The 17,767-nt window shown below is 40.3% G+C and overlaps 1 protein-coding gene across 4 annotated transcripts in view; it reads right to left on the minus strand.

Annotated features, from left to right (window-relative positions):
* Window positions 1-7,101: 7,101 nt before the first annotated feature.
* LOC102935239 (multidrug resistance-associated protein 1) overlaps window positions 7,102-17,767 on the minus strand; it is a 54,026-nt gene continuing 43,360 nt past the window's right edge. For 3 of the 4 annotated variants that reach the window (XM_027825214.3, XM_027825216.3, XM_043538353.1), the window contains 8 exons: window positions 16,345-16,544; window positions 15,577-15,703; window positions 13,456-13,557; window positions 11,836-11,979; window positions 10,637-10,795; window positions 9,639-9,805; window positions 8,334-8,528; window positions 7,102-7,847 (listed from right to left, as the gene is read on the minus strand). In XM_027825214.3, the coding sequence (XP_027681015.2) occupies window positions 7,721-7,847; window positions 8,334-8,528; window positions 9,639-9,805; window positions 10,637-10,795; window positions 11,836-11,979; window positions 13,456-13,557; window positions 15,577-15,703; window positions 16,345-16,544 (1,221 nt within the window). In that variant the 3' untranslated portion in view covers window positions 7,102-7,720. Of the gene's footprint in view, window positions 7,848-8,333; window positions 8,529-9,638; window positions 9,806-10,636; window positions 10,796-11,835; window positions 11,980-12,403; window positions 12,683-13,455; window positions 13,558-15,576; window positions 15,704-16,344; window positions 16,545-17,767 lie in introns of those variants that run through there. The other variant, XR_006287989.1, reaches the window with a different exon arrangement.

Raw genomic sequence — 17,767 nt, forward strand, 5'->3', positions numbered from 1 at the left:
TTTGGCAGGTGCTACACCTGTGTTCTTTTATTTACAGTGGCTGTACAGTCCCAATTCCCCCAACACCTGTCCTCGCTCCAACCCCTCAGTGGGTCCTCTGGCCTTTGAGGCTTGTGTCAGCCAGCAAAGACAAAGCTTCAGCCCTCCTATCTTCCTGCCTGGCTCACCACCTTCCTGAGCTCTTCCCTGGGTTTATAAGCCTTTCCAGTCATCAACCCAGCTGGTTCCACAAGGCTCAGCAGATGGCACTGAGCCTGCCCTCAGTAGGGCCTGCAGCTGGGCTCCCTGCTAAGGGTCCTGGCCCATACACCCAGCCACTCTCCAGGAAAGCAGGGGGAAGCTGGCTCTTTAGCAGAGCACTCAAAGGTTTTATACCTCTGCCCTTCAACACACCTCCCCCGTTTAATGAGCCACCAGGCTCAACCAGCCCTGGCCTCTTCTCAGCCGGACATATTGGCCCTTCAAAGGGGGTTCATTTACCATGGCTGTGGGTTCCTGCGGGTCCTCCCTGGGGTTCTTTAGGTGCTCCCCCCGTCTCTACAGTAGGGGCAGGTCTCCCGCACACGGCCCTTAGCCCAACAAAGTCCACAGTCTGAGTGTTCCCTTGCCCTCCCCGCCCCGGCCCTCTCTCTCTAGCATGGTTGGGTGCTTAGGTACCTTGACTCCAGGGTCAGCTCCAAGGCCCCAAGTGCCTTGTCTTTCTTGGGCTCACGAGGGCTGCACTCTTGGCCCCCCTTCCCGGGCGGGTGGGGAGGGGGTCCTTCGTTACCACAAAACCAACATTTGGTGGTTTCTTCCCACTGCTGTCTAGGAGTTCTTGCTACTTTTGGGGGTCTACCAGCCCCCCATCTCCCTTCTCCTTAATCAGGTTCTCCCCCCCACTTCCTCAGGATTTCCCTTCTGACTTCCTGTCTTGCAAGAAGGGAGTCGCTAATCGCTTCCCAGCAGGACTGGGTAGGGTAACCTCTCCACTACCCCTACCTGCTGCCACCAGAAACGTCCCTGGACCTCCAGGGGAACTCGGGCTATCTGGTAGCTCCGGGTGTCCCCATAGACACACAGAAGGACTACCTTTATCCCCGGAACCATCCAGCATGTCTTCAGCCGACCCTTACGCACCAGTGAGCGGGTGGAGGCGGAGTCCACCAAACCCTTTCGGGGCTTCTTCCCCACGGGAATTGTGTTTAAGGGCTGATTTCCTGGTCCCTCCCACTCCCTGGTCCACCCGCAAAAGTCCACCAGCCCACACTCCATTGAGGGCAGTCCTGTTTTTTATGGCCAGGGCACCCGCTCTGCCAACAGGTCAATTCACAGCTGCAGGTGGGCCAGGGTCCGCCCTGCTCTTGGGTGCAGGTTCGGGTGGACTCTGTCCAGGTCCTGCTCCCCTAATGGGCTTCACAACCCTTCTGGGTGCCTCCACTTCAATGTACTCTTCTGTCAGCCAGACTGCATCCACTACGTAGGCCAGCTGATGTCGTCGGACCCAAATGCGTACTGGGTCCGGGAGCTCCTGGAGAAATTGATCCAGGATCATTATCTCTTCTGTCTAGGCTGTGGGCCTCAGCTACCTAGTGGCCCAGTCAGTCAACTTCTGGGCAAATGCCCTGGGCCTTAGGCTCTCCATCCAGCAGGATGTCCAAAACTGCTGCCGGTACTTCTCGGTTGAGAGTCCAACCCTGTCCAAGATAGCAGCCTTCACAGTCGCATAGTCTTTGGCTTGGGTCTCTCCCAAAGCCATAAACGGCACAAGGGCTTCACCTCCCAGGTACTGGGCTTGCGGCAAGGCCCAACTCGAACTCTCCGAGCCTGCTGCCATAGCCACCCATTCAAATGTCCCCAGAAAGGTGTATGGGGCCCATCTTACAGAGCCCCCACCCTGCTGTCTTGGTTCTGTCCCCATTCGCCGGACTCACCACCCGCTGGAGGATCTGCTGTTGGGCCACCGACTGCTCCTTGATGAACTCTTGGAGGGCCCGTTTTTTGTCACCCTGCCACGCCATCAGGGCCTGCCTTTCCGTCTGCTGCAGCTCCTGCACTGTAGTAACCAGCCATTTCAGGGTCTCCTCCATACGAGCAGCCACTGGTATCGGTGGCTAGGAAGAATCCCGGACAAGCCCCCACTTGTCACAGGGTAGCACAAGTTTCCTTCCCCTTGTCGCTGCATCCTGTGCTTGGGCTGGCCAAAGAAAGGGTCTCAGATGTCTTTGGCAGGTGCTCCATCCGTGTTCTTTTATTTACAGTGGCTGTACAGTCCCAGTTACCCCAACACCTGTCCTCGCTCCGACCTCTCACGGGGTCCTCTGGCCTTTGAGGCTTGTGTCAGCCAGCAAAGACAGAGCCTCAACCCTCCTATCTTCCTGCCTGGCTCGCCTCCTTCCTGAGCTCTTCCCTGGGTTTATAAGCCTTCCCAGTCATCAACCCAGCTGGTTCCACTAGGCTCAGCAGATCGCACTGAGCCTGCCCTCAGTAGGGCCTGCAGCTGGGCTCCCTGCTAAGGATCCTGGCCCATACACCCAGCCACCCTACAGGGAAGCAGGGGGAAGCTGGCTCTTTAGCAGGGCACCCAAAGGTTTTATACCTCTGCCCTACGACAAGCATGTTGGAGGGGGAGGTTGAGAATGCCTGATCTGGAGTCTTATTGACACCATGGCACTGCAAATGCATCACTGAGTGACAATTGAGAAAAGCAGACTTTTGGATGACCAATTGAATGTGTATGAAATTGTATAGCTACTCTAATCAGTATTTAAAAGTTCCCTTTGAATGGCTTGTATTAGGGCGGCAACTAAGGCATAGAATTAAAATACATATCCAACATTGTGGGGGAGGGTTGTTTTTTTTTTTTTTTTAAAGTGAATAGGACTTTTCTTTCTGCTAAACTATCGATGGACTGATGGACATTTAATAATGCAAAGAATAAAACTTTAGGGTTAGAATAAAGGTGTTGTAAGGATTTTGATGTCTAAAGGCCAATCTGAACGTAAGATTTTGGGAAGCCTCACAGTAACCTCCTGCTGGGTCCCCCCGTTAAGCCCATCTATCAGAGCTGAATATCAAAAACTACACACACACCAAATATAAAAGCAAGTAACAGTTTATTTAACTAAGGGAAGAGGAAGGGAGGACAGGGGAATGGATTAACAACTCTGGAGACTTGAGATACCACTTACACACAGTCATACACTTAATGATATAGATAGATGTTTGTTTACGTGGAAGGTGGCAGGATCCAGACGACCGAAGCCAGCGATGGACTGATGAACTCTGACCGTGGACAGCAAATGGAATGGACAGGTATGTATGTATCCCTATCTTAACTCCCACCCTATCCCGCTTTGTGTCTGTGTGTGTAAGACTGAACTAACTACTCGGACTAGGTCCGTGTATGCCAGTCTGCTTTCCCAAATAAAAGCATAAACAAACCCAAACCTATTAGTAAATAGCTATTGCAGGCCAATAGCTACTGCCAAGATGGTAGTGCAGTGCGAGAGAGCTGGACACTTGAACCTCTGACCACTTGAAAGCTCCAGAGACCAAGTGTGTGCCTAGCTCCTCCCCTCACACACTTTTATAGGGAGCTGTTGCTGGGCAAACCTAGTTTCCCGCCTCTGTGATTTCCCACCTTTTCTTGGTACCAAGGAACAAGAATCTGACACACGATGGAGGTTACCTTGTCCTATTACCAAAACAAAATGGCCCTTTAAGTTACAGATTTCAATAATTTGGCAGAAGTAAACGGGGTTTAAAACCAAAATTAACAGTGTATATATCATTAAAGATCCAGGTTTTTACATGGTATCAATTGCATATAATGCTTGTTGCCACATTTTCACAGGCCAATGAGAAATGAATAGTTTGCACCAGTTTTTTTTTTATTATTATTATTAAACAAAGCTGTGGGTACACATGGAAATAGTCTGGACAAGGTTCAGTGCTGGTAGTTGGCTGAATGTTGTTTGCAGCTCCACTTCCTATAGAAAATGCAAGTGTTCCTTTTCTCTAAGCAGTAACCATCTATTGCTGCTGTGCATTGCAGCACTTACACTGAAATGATTCATAGTCTATCTGCGCTGGAGCCAAGATTGTTTTGTGGGAGGGTGGGGCAGTACAACACAAAAAGCCTGACAGGTTGGAGGCAGAGATGCTTAACCATAGATGTTAGGTAATACATAATGAGACAAAAAGAAAAAGGAGGACTTGTGGCACCTTAGAGACTAACAAATTTATTTGAGCATAAGCTTTCATGAGCTACATGGGATGAAGTGAGCTGTAGCTCACGAAAGCTTATGCTCAAATAAATTTGTTAGTCTCTAAGGTGCCACAAGTCCTCCTTTTTCTTTTTGTGGATACAGACTAACATGGCTGCTACTCTGAAACCTGACATAATGAGACAGTTATCACTCTTAAGTTAGTCTCATTAACCCCTTTTCATAAATGCAACTGATGTCCCAAACTAGGAGAATCTGATGTGTTTGGCTCTTCTGTGGTAGCATATGAGCATTTCTGAGACACATGAATGTAGTCACTCATCTTGTAAGACAGAGTATTCTCATCTCACAGATGAGGAAATGAAGACACAGAGAGAAACTGAGTTTCTCAAACTTACTAATGAAAAGTTTGGTAGAGCAAGCACTAAAACATATAACTTCTAACTCCAGTCCCTTAGCCTCAAGGTAAGCTTTTCTCTTTGTCAAAGCCCTCCATCAGCATTTGGTGACCATCAGAGAGAAGCCTGCCCATGGTAAATACTCTGCTCTTGTTCAGCATAAGGGAGAGGAAGGAAAGCAAAAATATTAAATGTCCTTCAGAAAAGACACACTGCAGGGCATTCCAGACAGAGGGCAGTTCCCTTTCAGCACAGCTGACCTTACCTTGTATCAATGATGGCTGGCTCTCTCTCTACAGGAGAGAGTGCCAGCTACAGCATCATATCCTTCCCCTTCCTCAGTCAAGGTCTTTTCTAAAATAAATATTAGGGTGGGGGGTATCTTATTGTTATGAGACTCACACGTGATAGTTTTTCTACTACATTGCCTTCCTCCAGCAATGGACTACCTTTTTCTGTCCTCTGCTCCCTGGGGTCTTGTTAAGCAACATCTCTTACTTGTGATTTATTGCTACAAAAGACAAAAAGGACAAACTTTTTTTTTTTCAAAATTGTTCAGTCTGTCTTTAAGGAATGTTAACACTGACATGATATTTTCAAGGGAAATAAACCTTGTACCTTGTAGTGGCTGTACACCTCTTAGTAACCCTGAGAAAATAGGTAATGTTCCACTTCGTCCCTAAGTCCTTAGCTTTAGAGAAGAATGGTACTTGTACATCACTTCCAGACTTCATTATTTCTCACTGCAATATTTTCCATCTTATTGTTTGATCAAACATCTCTGAACATGCTCTTGCAAACTAGCATCACTTGAGTTTAAAAATAATTCTTTCCACCTGGTTCATTTAAGTATGTAGCTTCTTTAGAAGGAAGATAAATTCTATAGAAACAATTGCCTTGTGTTAATATTAACTTCCCTGAGAAGTTAAATGCAAGTGTGTGCTGCAGAAGTGGGCAATTATGAACACCTGTGTTTAAACAGAAGTTTGTATGTTTATTTTTATTTTTTAAAAAGGCACTACCAAGAAAGGAACTAAAGGCCTCTTCCCTCCCTGGTTTCATTCAAGTTTCTAAATACCAAATAGGCCAGATTCTGGTAGTTGTCTTAATAGAACTCAGGACTAAATTCAGGTGAATGAAGGTGCACCCTTTTGTGCCAGCAGTGAATTGGGCCTACAGCTTGTAGAAGCAGCTGGATTGAATTATGTCAACACCATCAATGATGTTTTACATACAAATAGCCTGATTGTTCATACGTAAAACAGAAGGCTGGTGCACAACATAGATCTTTTGAAGAAGCTTAATTCTGAGATTATAGTCAGTTGACAATGTCACAAAAAAAATCTATTTTAAAAGCAGAATCGTTCACCTCATAGAGAAGGCAAAGGCTTCAGCATGAAGTCTAATCTCTGCCAAAATTAATTTAGCTTCACCATAGCTACTCTATCCTATCTAATAGTTTGGTGCAAGCTCTAGTGTATTAGTATATTTTAGGGAACTGTATTATATACAGCTGTCTATTATTGTCAGGGACAATATTGTACCTTTGAGATAAATTAAAAGTAGCAGGTAATGCCTGGGTCCTTCACTTACCCTTTTTTCCTGGGAGAGGCCCAAGCTACCACCAAAACAATGAAGCTGATGACTCTGCCAACTTGACCAGAATGGCTGCTCTACTGGTGGATCTCCAATGGGAAGTACTGATCACTCTCCTCTGCTATTCCTTGTACGGCTGCTGTGACAGGGTGCCCACCTCAATTTGACTACCAGGAGGCAGAGTGTTCAGTGCCTACTTGACCTCCTACAGCATTTATGCTATAGTAATGAAGCTGGGCTGGGGCCCAACGCCTAATCAGGCCCAGGAGAAAAATCAAGGAACTCTGTAAAAGTTGTTCCTCGGGTGGTACTATAGACCTTAAAGAGTACAGTTTTGGATAGAAGCTAGTTTGGTGTTGGACTAGTGAACACCAACATGCTCTAGCTCCACCTGTGTGCCTCTCAAGAGAATAAGGCATGTAGGAGATGGTACATAATAAGATACAGGTAACCTGCTTCCACAGCTTAGATACCTCAAATGCGTGCATAGGTTCTTATGGGGGAAGTAAAATGACTTCTCAAAGCAGAACTGTATCTGCTCCATGAATGTTTGAATTAGTGCAAAACACCATTTCATTTTTTTCTTGGGTATTCTTTAGTACGCATTGTATATTCTTATGGAAACTTTCTTCTCTTCCCTGTATCTTTTCACCCAGTTTAACCACAAAACAAGGCACCAAATTAGAACCATAACTTACAGTCCTTTATATACAGAAGAATATGCATTGTCAGCATTCCCATTAAATATGAAAAGAGGGTTCTATTGCCACTACTAGCACAAGAATAGCTTGTACAAATGTGCTTTAAATATAAAATGAAGATTTCCCAGAGGGATTTTCCTTTTAAGAATTCTGTCACAATTTGACTTGAGAATGCTCAGTTAGGTGGACAAAAATAAGTACTAATCGTTTAACTTGTCATTTATTTTAGCGTTTTCAAAGGCCATTTAAAAATATCTACCAAATATACCCCTAAAGAATTTTAAAAATATTCATGTACAGATTGAAGTCAGCACTGAACCCCTTATGTTCATAAAATGACAATTCTCAAATGAATTTTCACTAGCTCATTATTTATAACAGAGGATACTGGTTAAATCAGCATTATTTTCTAAATAATTTAAAACATACAAACTGATTCAACCAAAATAAGTGCTGAAGGTTCTGGAGCGTTAAGTAGTGTGGCTCACAAGCATTTAAGTAGTCTCCAGATCATTTATTAAAGCAAAAGTCACTGTATGCTATGAAAAGCATAGCTTTATTATTTTGTAGTTCTAGTGAAAAAGTATATAAAATATTTTAAAGAAGGTTGAAGAGTGTGCAATACAGATCATATCAGTAGCAACCATCAGCTTTTATCCTACCACATGTAAGAAGTTTGTAGTGTTAAAACTACCCAATTCCCCTAAACTTGTGATCATTTTATAATGTCAAGGATACAATTAACCACACATCCCTGGAGCATTTCCTGCATTCGGAGTTCAGAATAACCAGCATTCTTGTCTTCACAAAAATAAGTTCATGAATTATTTGTATCTTGTGTTATCCCAGCCTCAGAGACCATTTTCGAAAAAACTCCTTGCTGAAGTAATAAATTATGTGGGGTATCAAATTCTATAATTCTTCCAGAGCCCAGAACAAGCACTCTGCAATGCAGAAACAAAAAGGTGATGAGGAAAATTGAGCTATTTTTTTCAGCCATACTTTCCAGCCCTATGAAGGTGTGGATTAGGTAGATTTCCTTTAATATGGGAAAATCTCTTTGCAGTAAATAACTCAGAGATTCATGAAGCTGTGAACTCCTGCACAAAAAAAGTTTTTAGAAAATGAAACTTTGCCTTGTCACCTTAAGTTCTAGAGTGCAATCAACTTACTCTGGTAAATTAAATGGACTTGCTAGTAACTTGTGTTTGCAACTGGGATAAAATGGAGTTAAAAATTAATTCAGTAATTAGAATAGGAGAAACACTGTAGCACAAATATCAGTCTGTTTACTGTCAGTAACGACTGCTAATATAAATATATATGTATTTCATCGTACCATAGATTATATGAGGAAAGTGTCAAGCCAGATCAGCTTTGACAATGTCTAAATGAAACCACATGTTTTTTAAAACAATATTGAAACTTACCTTTCAGAATCCATGATAGTATGCAACCTGTGGGCTACAGTTAATACTGTGCAGTTGTGAAACTCCCTCCGGATGGTGGACTGCACTAGGTTATCGGTTTCCATGTCAACAGAGGCTGTTGCCTCATCTAAGATCAGAATTTTTGTCTTCCGTAGCAAAGCCCGGGCAAGACAGACAAGCTGCCTCTGCCCAACACTGTTAAACACATTTGAAAACGGTGTCATTTCAATAACTTTGCGAAAGCAATGCTGTGTTCCCACCCACAATAAATGCTAGATAATACCTTGATCAGGTTATTTTGTAGAGAGAAAGCAATGAGTAGGATAATTTTTCAATTGTTAGCAAAACCAGATGCTTACAATCTATTTTAGAGCACATCCCTGGTTCCATTTTCCAGATGGATGCATATTTGCATCCAGTTTCCACGTTAACTTAATACCCAGTATTATATTCATGTCCTAATTTGGACATGGGATAAGTTTGAAAGAGACTGATACACATCAGATGATTATTAAATTATGTATTTTACAAGGGTGGGAGTTGGTTCAGGATGAGAGCTTTAAAAACTCTTTTATGCTATCTTTGGAAGTGGCATGTCCCATTTTTTTCATATGCATTGGATGCAGATGCAGTCCAATTTATTAACTAACTTTCCATTTCTGCTCTGCTTTTTTAAATTTTGGATTGCCACTCTGCTGCTAAAAGCTTATCAAGCATTTATATAAATTTCTCAGATTTTTAGCAGACTGCAATGGCCTGACTCTTACACTCAGAAATTTTCTATCCTATAAAAAGTGTCACCTTCCTTGGCATATCTCTGAAATAACAAGGCACTGTAAAGAGAAACTAAACAGCTACTTAACTACACTAAGCAAATAATAGAAGATATAATATAGCGCAAACGATAGTGTTCTCTTGGTTATATTTTGTTCCCTTTCTTTTTCTTCTTACTTTTTATATTGTTACTTTTCTCTCTGATTTCAATGATTCTGTTTGTGGCAGTCCTTTCCCTGCCTTGGACTATTTGCTCATTTCTCAAACACCTATAATAGATTTTAAGGCCAGAAGACACCATCAGATCATCTGGTCTGACCTCTTGTGTAACATGGCCATAAAATTTCACCCAGTTACTATTTAGCTAAGTGACCACAAATTGCTTTACAAGAGTAATTCTATTTAGAATGAGGGAGTCACTTTTGTGACATGGAAAAATATTAGAATACTGTCACGTAGAATGTATTGAAGGAAAATCAAGTTAGCACACCAGAAGAGCTCCCTAGCCAGTAGATATTAAAAATTTTATACCTGAGGTTTTCACCACCTTCTGAAATCTCATGAAGGAGTTTCTTTGGGAGTGACTGGACAAAATTCTTTAAGTCACACAACTCCACTGCCTCCCACAGCTCATGATCAGAATATTTTCCAAAGGGATCCAAGTTAGATTGAAGGGTCCCAGAGAACAAGACGGGGTCCTAAGAAATAATATAAAATGCCTAAGCAGTCGCATCACAAATCTTAAAAAACAAAACAATGTTTTTCAACAAACACTCACAGGAATGTTAGGATTTTAATGAAGGTATTCTAGAAATAATACTTTTTAAAAGGCAAACTATAATATTTGAAATCTGAGTGAAAAGGCAAAACTAGCTATGCTCAAATTTTTTAACACCACAAAGCCTAAAGGGGAGGGAGAGAGTGGTCTAGTCTATGTCTTTGGTAAATGAAAATACATATTCAAAAATATGTATTAAAAAAGAAGAATGTGTACAGTTAGCAAAGAACATTGTTTGTTTTTTAAAAAAATCTACTAGCTTTCTATAAATATATCCGTAGTTACTGTGGGCCAGTTTTTTTAAAGATATTTAGGCACCTAAAGAGGCAGACAGGCAAAAGCAGGTAAGTGCTAATGAAAATCCCAGTATGTGTCTATCTGCATCTTTAGGAACTTAAACCTCTTAAGAATCTGGTTTTGTGCTTTTACATGACAGGGATTTAATATTCAATTGAAATCACCTACTATAAGGCTACTTTTGATTTTGCAATATGACCATTATTATTATTTGATTACATCCAAAGCTCTCTTTTCTTGGGGTATACCTGTTAATGAGTAACTTTGGAGTTTTCAATATTAGCCATAATTCCAGTAATAATATCCTGATTTATCTTTCCTCTGGTGAATTGGTACAAAATGGGGCCTTTCTTATAGTTACAGTTTCAGCCTTTGGGATTTAGTATTTCTTCACAGATATGCAATAGCTAATGTTTGAATGAAAGACAAGTGTCTATTCGGAAACAGATTTTACCTGTGGAATAATGTTAAGATTGCCACGTAGATCATGTAGTCCAATAGTTGATATATCAATTCCATCTATAATTATTTTGCCTCCGTCTCTCTCTATAATTCTAAACAAGCAATTTGTGAGTGTTGATTTACCCGCTCCTGTTCTTCCTACAATTCCAACCTGGAACAAGATATTAGCTTTAAAAGAAAAACTAATAATGGAAAGTTTAGTAAAATAATGCCTTCAATTTCTTTTTAGTGACTTTAAACACTGTAGATAGATATCATGAGTTATAAAAGAACACTGTCCCTTTGTCCATAGCCCAGTGGTTTAGGTCCCACCTCAGATTTTCCTTAACTCTCTCACGCTTTGGTTGGGAATCATCATCAGGATCCTGACTATCCAGTTTTCTCTGGGGTAGGAGGGAATTCCCAAAGAAGTGTTTTGTGGTACCCACTCAAAAGCTAACATTCCCATCTGCTGGCACTGCAGCAGCACAGAAATTTAGGGCCAGATTGCGATCCACTGGCTCACCACACGAGTAGTTCCTTTGGCCCATGACTTTGTTCATACTGTTTCTGGAGATAGACTAACCTAACTATGGTTGGTGCTCAAACAAGAAATAAAAGGATCTGTGTTAATACTGCCCTCATTAAAAACATAAGTAATAATTTACCATACATAAAAGACAAAAAAGAAAAATAAATGGCTGGAAAACATTTGTTTTCATGCGCCTAAAATGGAGAGCAAAAGATTATTAAAAGTCATTTTACCAAAAAACTGGCTGCATAAGTTTCGTGTGAGGCACTCAACACTTGACAGGATTGGTTTCTAATTGGCATTACTAATCAAGCTACACTATAACTTGAAACTAAAGTCTGTCATTTAAAAACCTTGGTCCAGATCTTCGGCTTCTGTAAATTAGTGGAGTCCTATTCAAGTCAGTTGAGCTACATCAATTTACACCATATGAGCATCTGTCCCCTAGTATCTAATGTTGCTATTAATAAAACTTAGATTAAAATATACTTTTCCCATTGGCTGCGCAACCATTTAGAAAATAGTTTCACGAATTCTAATAGCTTATTATTTACATACCCAGTAAGAATTATCCTAATTTGGACTCCTTCAGTTATGCTTTTATACATGAAATCTATTGACTGTAGAAAGTTAAGGGGCCAATTAAACTATTTTTGATTATTTCATATTATGTACAATACCTTCTCTTTACTGTGCGTTCGGAAGGAGACATCCTGTAGGGCCAAATCAAGACCTGTTCTATACCGAGCTTGGTAATTAATGAACTCTATTATCCCTTTACTGGGCCATCCCATCGGGGGCCTTTTAGACATTATCCAGGGGGCCTGAAATTAAATTAACATTGTTTTAGTGCACTGTTTTACATTTTTACAAGCCACTTAAAATACTTTATGCAACCCATTTATAGTTTTAAAAATACAAGTATAAACACATGATAATGACTCAGACTCAGTCCAATGCACGGAGAAGTCAGACAACTTCTTGGACATCAGGATTTTTAATTAAAAATACTTCACCAAATGCAGAGGCATTGCATGATCCTCCTCAGTAACCAGACTCAGACAAAGATTGCACATACTCATTTAGAGAGCAACCTTGATTATTCTACCAACTCACAGGCCTGAGTTTTGAAAGAGACTCAGGCTTCCAAGGCCCTGGCTATTAATACTTTGTAATACATTCACTATTCTCAGCAAGTACAGCCTGCACCTTTCTAACAACTTTATTCATGTCTGCAATGCCACTTACTTTGAAAAAAATGCATAGGACACACTGTTCAGACTATATCAGGAGTGAACCCATGCTAGTTAAGGTCAGGAATCACTTCGGCTTATTTGGCCCACTATGGGAAGTAGCAGTATTTGAGAATGGCTGCCCTGGCTCTTGGAAGTCTGGAGCCCAAACCATTGAAACCACCATAGAGGAGCTTCGACAGCAGAGAGGAGAGGGACATTCTGTGAAGCCAGCCCTTCTTATATCTCAGCAGGTTTGTTCTCCTCTCATGGAAGCAGAGGGGAACACTCCAGCCTAGAATTGTGATGGGCAACTGTTACTCTAGTTACAGCAATTCATCAAATATCCACTCCTACCTTGCAACTTTTGTATCAGCCTAGTAGCAAAGGTTTTGATGATGGCAGATATCTCATGCTCTGTAGTGAATGGAACATACCATGTATCGTTGCACCATTGTATATTTCTGAATTTCAATCATGGGGTGTGATTGCAACTCATGTAGACATACCCAAAGAGCTGGATTAGCAGTGAAGCCATGACAGCATGGCTTCTTCATGGGCTGTACAAACTCTCCTGGGTAATTACTCTGGCAACTACCCTGCACTGAAGTCCATGCTGCTGTGACTTCACTGCTCCAGTAGCCAAGCTAGCTAGCTAAACTGTCTCAGGTTCATCTACCTGAGCTGTCATCACACTCCGTGATTGTAGTATAGATATACCCACAGACAAATTCAGATAGTAGTTCATGATGAGACTTAGAGATTTAAGATTTATTTTATGTATTTGTTTCTAACTACAATAGCTACCACAAAGTCTGATGTCAAGAAACTTACTGGTCAACATTAAAAATACAAAACTGTTCTGACCATTAGTATGAAGAGAAAGTCAAATACATTAGCTCATGAATGTATCACACTTTGAGAATGTACATATATTATTAATTATAAGACGCCATTTGTATTAGTCATTCAATTTATTTTCTTTTTATCAGTTAGCCACTAGCTTATACATATATATGAAATAGTATCCAAATACTAAGTTTATATTCAGTCTTCTAAAATGCTCACCTCTTTGTCCATTTTTTCATATTCACAAACTCTTTCAATGGAAACTCCATTAGTTTCAATTTCACATGCTTTACGCACCCAAAAATTCAGACTTTGAGTTATCTGAAAAAGATAAGATATATTCATGAGATGGTCTAGGTTTACCTGGTCCTGCCACAGCATAGTGGGCTTGACTTAATGACTTCTTGAGGCCCCCTTCAACCCTACATTTCTATGATTCATTTCACAGAATGTATTAAAATTGTTTGGCCTTCGTAAACAGCATAATATATTTCAGAAATGTATTATGGATAGTAAGAAACAGCATCAAAACACAATATCAGCTGCTTAGATAGTTCCAGAAGATGCAGAGCACAAGTCAGGAGTTGGTATGCAAAGCTGGCTTTAAGCTTCCACTTTCACTGCATTTATCCCAGTGCTACTCCGAGCACTTCTTCCACCATTTGCTGTGTTAGAAAAACTAGGTCAGGATCAGTGTAGGGTACAGGGCACCCTGGCTATCACCTTTTCCCCAGTAACCAAGCTCCCCTTCTGTGTTACCCTGGCAGAAAGGGGAAGTGTAGGTTTATGAGCCTGTGTTGTATGAATATTGTTGCAGTATTCCCTTTACACTGGGACAATCCTCCCTGAGCCGCTTACACAAGTATCTTAGCAGCGTGACAAAGGCAGCTGCAGTGCACCTAGGGATCGGGTCCAGAGTGTCTGCCAAATCACTTCTATCCTTAAGCACTGAGAAGCTATTTTTGCAAGTACTAGTGCTACCTAGTCCAGTATTGGCAAGTTAATGCAGTGGACACTAATTTTATATGTCAATTCTCACAGTTGCCATGTGATGGCTGCTCAGTTACAGCAGTACAAAATTGGTCTATTTTAAACTGTTCTAAGACATTGTACATTATATATCAGAACTAGAAATTAAACTTTAACAAAACTGGTCAGTGACACAATGGGTTAATAAACTAGCCATCCTAGGTTAAATTATTGTTCTGAGGTAGGAATATTTAATGATGAACCTAAAGGCTTCTTAACAAAAAACAAAACAAAACAAAACAAAACACAAAAAATCAGCTATACTGAGAGCCCACATTTAACCAAATGTGTATAAGATTAAAAGTACAAATAAAAAATATTAACATTATTGAAAGCTAGTTTGTAATACACCTATCTGCAAAGACCTGAGTTCAGAGCTGTGATCCTCCAGTTAAGATGCCTGTGTTTTGGTGTTAAAGCATACAAGAAATGACGTACCCTTTCCTGTGCTGATGCAATCTGTTGCAGGGAAATCACAGAACACTGAATTCAGATCTTAGCAGGTATAAAGTCTTGCGGTAGCCAGTATCATCTTCATGGGTATAGTGATATATGTCTATGGTACTTTACCCCAAAGAACACACATTCTAATTTTAGACCACAGGATGAGTGAGAGAGAGCGGGAAAGTACACAGGTGACAGGACCAAACTATCAAGATATTGTGGATGCGTGGGTTTTTAAAACTCTTTAAATCATTAGGGTTTATTGTCTCTCTAGCCATTAATCAACATAGGTCTAGCCCTCCTTATTAAAAGAGACATGCTTGTCAAATGTGGTCCCAACTATGCTACTTTTTTTTTCTTTTTTAATAAAATAGGCCAGTAGAAATGTTTCCATTAAATACTTCAATACCAATACAAAACTCATTTTTAAACCAACCTCCTCCTTGCAATGATGGCAACCTAAATACTTCAGCATTATGCTAGTGCACCAGAACTAGAAAGTACGCATCTGAAAACATGAGTGCAATTGACTAGACTACTTCCCTTCTCCAAGCTAGCAAAATACTAAAAGTAAGCCATGCAGTGTAGTAAGTTTAACATTTACAATTGTTTCAATATTCCAATATTTTGTTGTTGCATTTAAACCTATCAATATTTGAATTGTTAATAATACATAAACTTCCACAATTAGTGTAAATTCAAAGAAAAACACATAGTAGTGAGAGTACATTCTGCTCAGTTACATCCATGAGATTAAAAATTGCACAGATGTAACTGTGCAGAATTTGGTCTACTAAATTTTACCCCAATCATTCTTGCCTTCCATATGAAATATTGTAGAAGCATCAAAACTATACCATCACTTACATTCAGTGCATATGATATGGATAAACCCACTGTAGAGGAATTAACTGTATTTCCAGCCAGCACTGCAAACAAGGCAGCAAAGAAAACCATCAGGTTTCCTAAAAACTCAAGCCTGACAGCCAACCACCTGTAGTCAATGTAGCCAGGGGAAAAAAAAAAAAAAAAAGGACTTATCTAAAGAAATTTTATTATGGAACACTGATACAGTAAAATATCAACAATTATCTCTTATAGCACCTTTCATCAACATGCTTCACAAAGAAGGTAAGTATCATTATCTCCATTTTACAGATGGGGAAACTGAGGCACAGAGCAGGTAAGTGACTTGCCCAAGATTACCCAATAGGCCAGTGGCAGAGCTGGAACAGTCCAGTGCTCTGTCAGCTAGGCCAGACTTCTCCCCAATCCACATAAATAGACAGCAACTCCATAAGTAAGTCAGTTTATAATTCTCCTCTTCCAGCAGCTGTTAGTAGACTTCATTGTTGTAGAATATTCTCATCTCAGAGCAGGCATATCTATCTCCTATAAATTAACTGGATTCTTGCACACAGATGATGACATACCCTATTGCTTAGATACAAACCAGGAAGCCAGCACTAAGAGTGGTGAACAAGTTACAGTGCTTACACACATTTTAGGATTATTTTAATCTCTTAACGAGCCTGCTCCCATCAAAGCTTATTATTTTAGCCACTGATCTAAACAGGATCAGGATTTGGCCCACTGTGCATAACTTCTATAAATTCTAGATAGTTAATACAGTACCTGTTTGAGATAACATTGTTGTAAAAGCAAACCAAGTTCTCATTCACCACCTCTTTGTTTTGTCTAATGAATCTTTCTTGGTGTCCAAATGCTCGGATTGTAGAAAGTCCTAAGAGAGTTTCACTGAAGTGGGAGATCACAGGAGAATGTGATGCCCCAGCTAATCGTCGGATTTGTCGTGAACTAGCTATGTAGTATCGCTAAGGAAATAACACATACAAAAGAGGCAGATTCTAAGTTACTATAAGGGTTGGAAAAAAAGTTTCACACAGCTTTGAAACTTCAAGTACAATTTGTGGATTATTTTCATATCATAATAAAAAAAGTCAAACAATTTTAGCACAAAACTTTTCGAAAATTTCTCTTTAATTCATAGGGGTGGACAATGTCTGTGCCTTATTGTAATAACCAGGCATGTAAACTACTGGGAGGGCTAGCGCTAGCAGTAAGAGTAGAGTCATTTCCAAAATTGCCATCACTCCTGTTCCAACATTCACCCTCTAAAGAGGTGAACTAAGTTTTACATTGGAATTTCCTGACTTATGTTCAAATGAAGGCCCCACCTTAAGTTTTATCAGTATAATTATGTATATTCTCAAATCTTGATCGCCTCTCTGCTCCCTCATTTATATCTATTAGCATATACATTATGCTACATTATGAACATGTCTGACATCAACAGAGCCTGGAGCGGAGATAGGGAAGCCGATGTTTCAAAGGACAGTTTTTCTGACACATTAAAACGACAGTTGAAATTTAGTTAAGGGATTTCTCTAAGTTCCTGTTCCTCAATGCTATAATTCATATCTGTGCTATGTATTTTCTTGAAGCAAGCTAGGCCCTACAAATATCTGCATGTGTTGTCCCAGGGTAGCACACACCCTACTTCAGTTTTTGCTTTGACTCTCTGTCTTTCCATATCACATGCCCATTTTTTGTCATACAATTTTATTGGTTTTCTTAGAGGGACTACAATATAATATCTTACAAGAGAAAAAAAAGATGGGCAGGAAAGAATGGAAGTCACTGAAAAATACAGGCATTACCATGGTGGATAAAAATCAAGGATTTTTAAAAAAAATCGTGTTTTTTTTTTTTATTTAAATTGGTTTTTCTTGAAAATGCTTTTTGAGGAAAAAACCCATCTAAAGATAGTTTTAATTAAGATACATGATAGCTCAAAGATATCTCATCATGGAACAGGGATTATAAATTCTAATTCTATAGTATGAGACAATATATTCATGCAATGTTTAAGAAAAGTTTTGTAAATGAGTTCCAATAGTTCATGGATTAGGGACCCAATCTTATGGGTTCCAGGGGCTTCTGTATAGTTTATTTAGGTTAATCTTTCTATCTACCCAATGGGACTCAGGGCTAAGTCTAGAAGATACCATCAGAGATGCTTAGTTTTGCATTTCTC

This window comes from Chelonia mydas, chromosome 1 (assembly GCF_015237465.2).
Source record: "Chelonia mydas isolate rCheMyd1 chromosome 1, rCheMyd1.pri.v2, whole genome shotgun sequence".
NCBI classification, from domain to species: Eukaryota; Metazoa; Chordata; order Testudines; family Cheloniidae; genus Chelonia; species Chelonia mydas.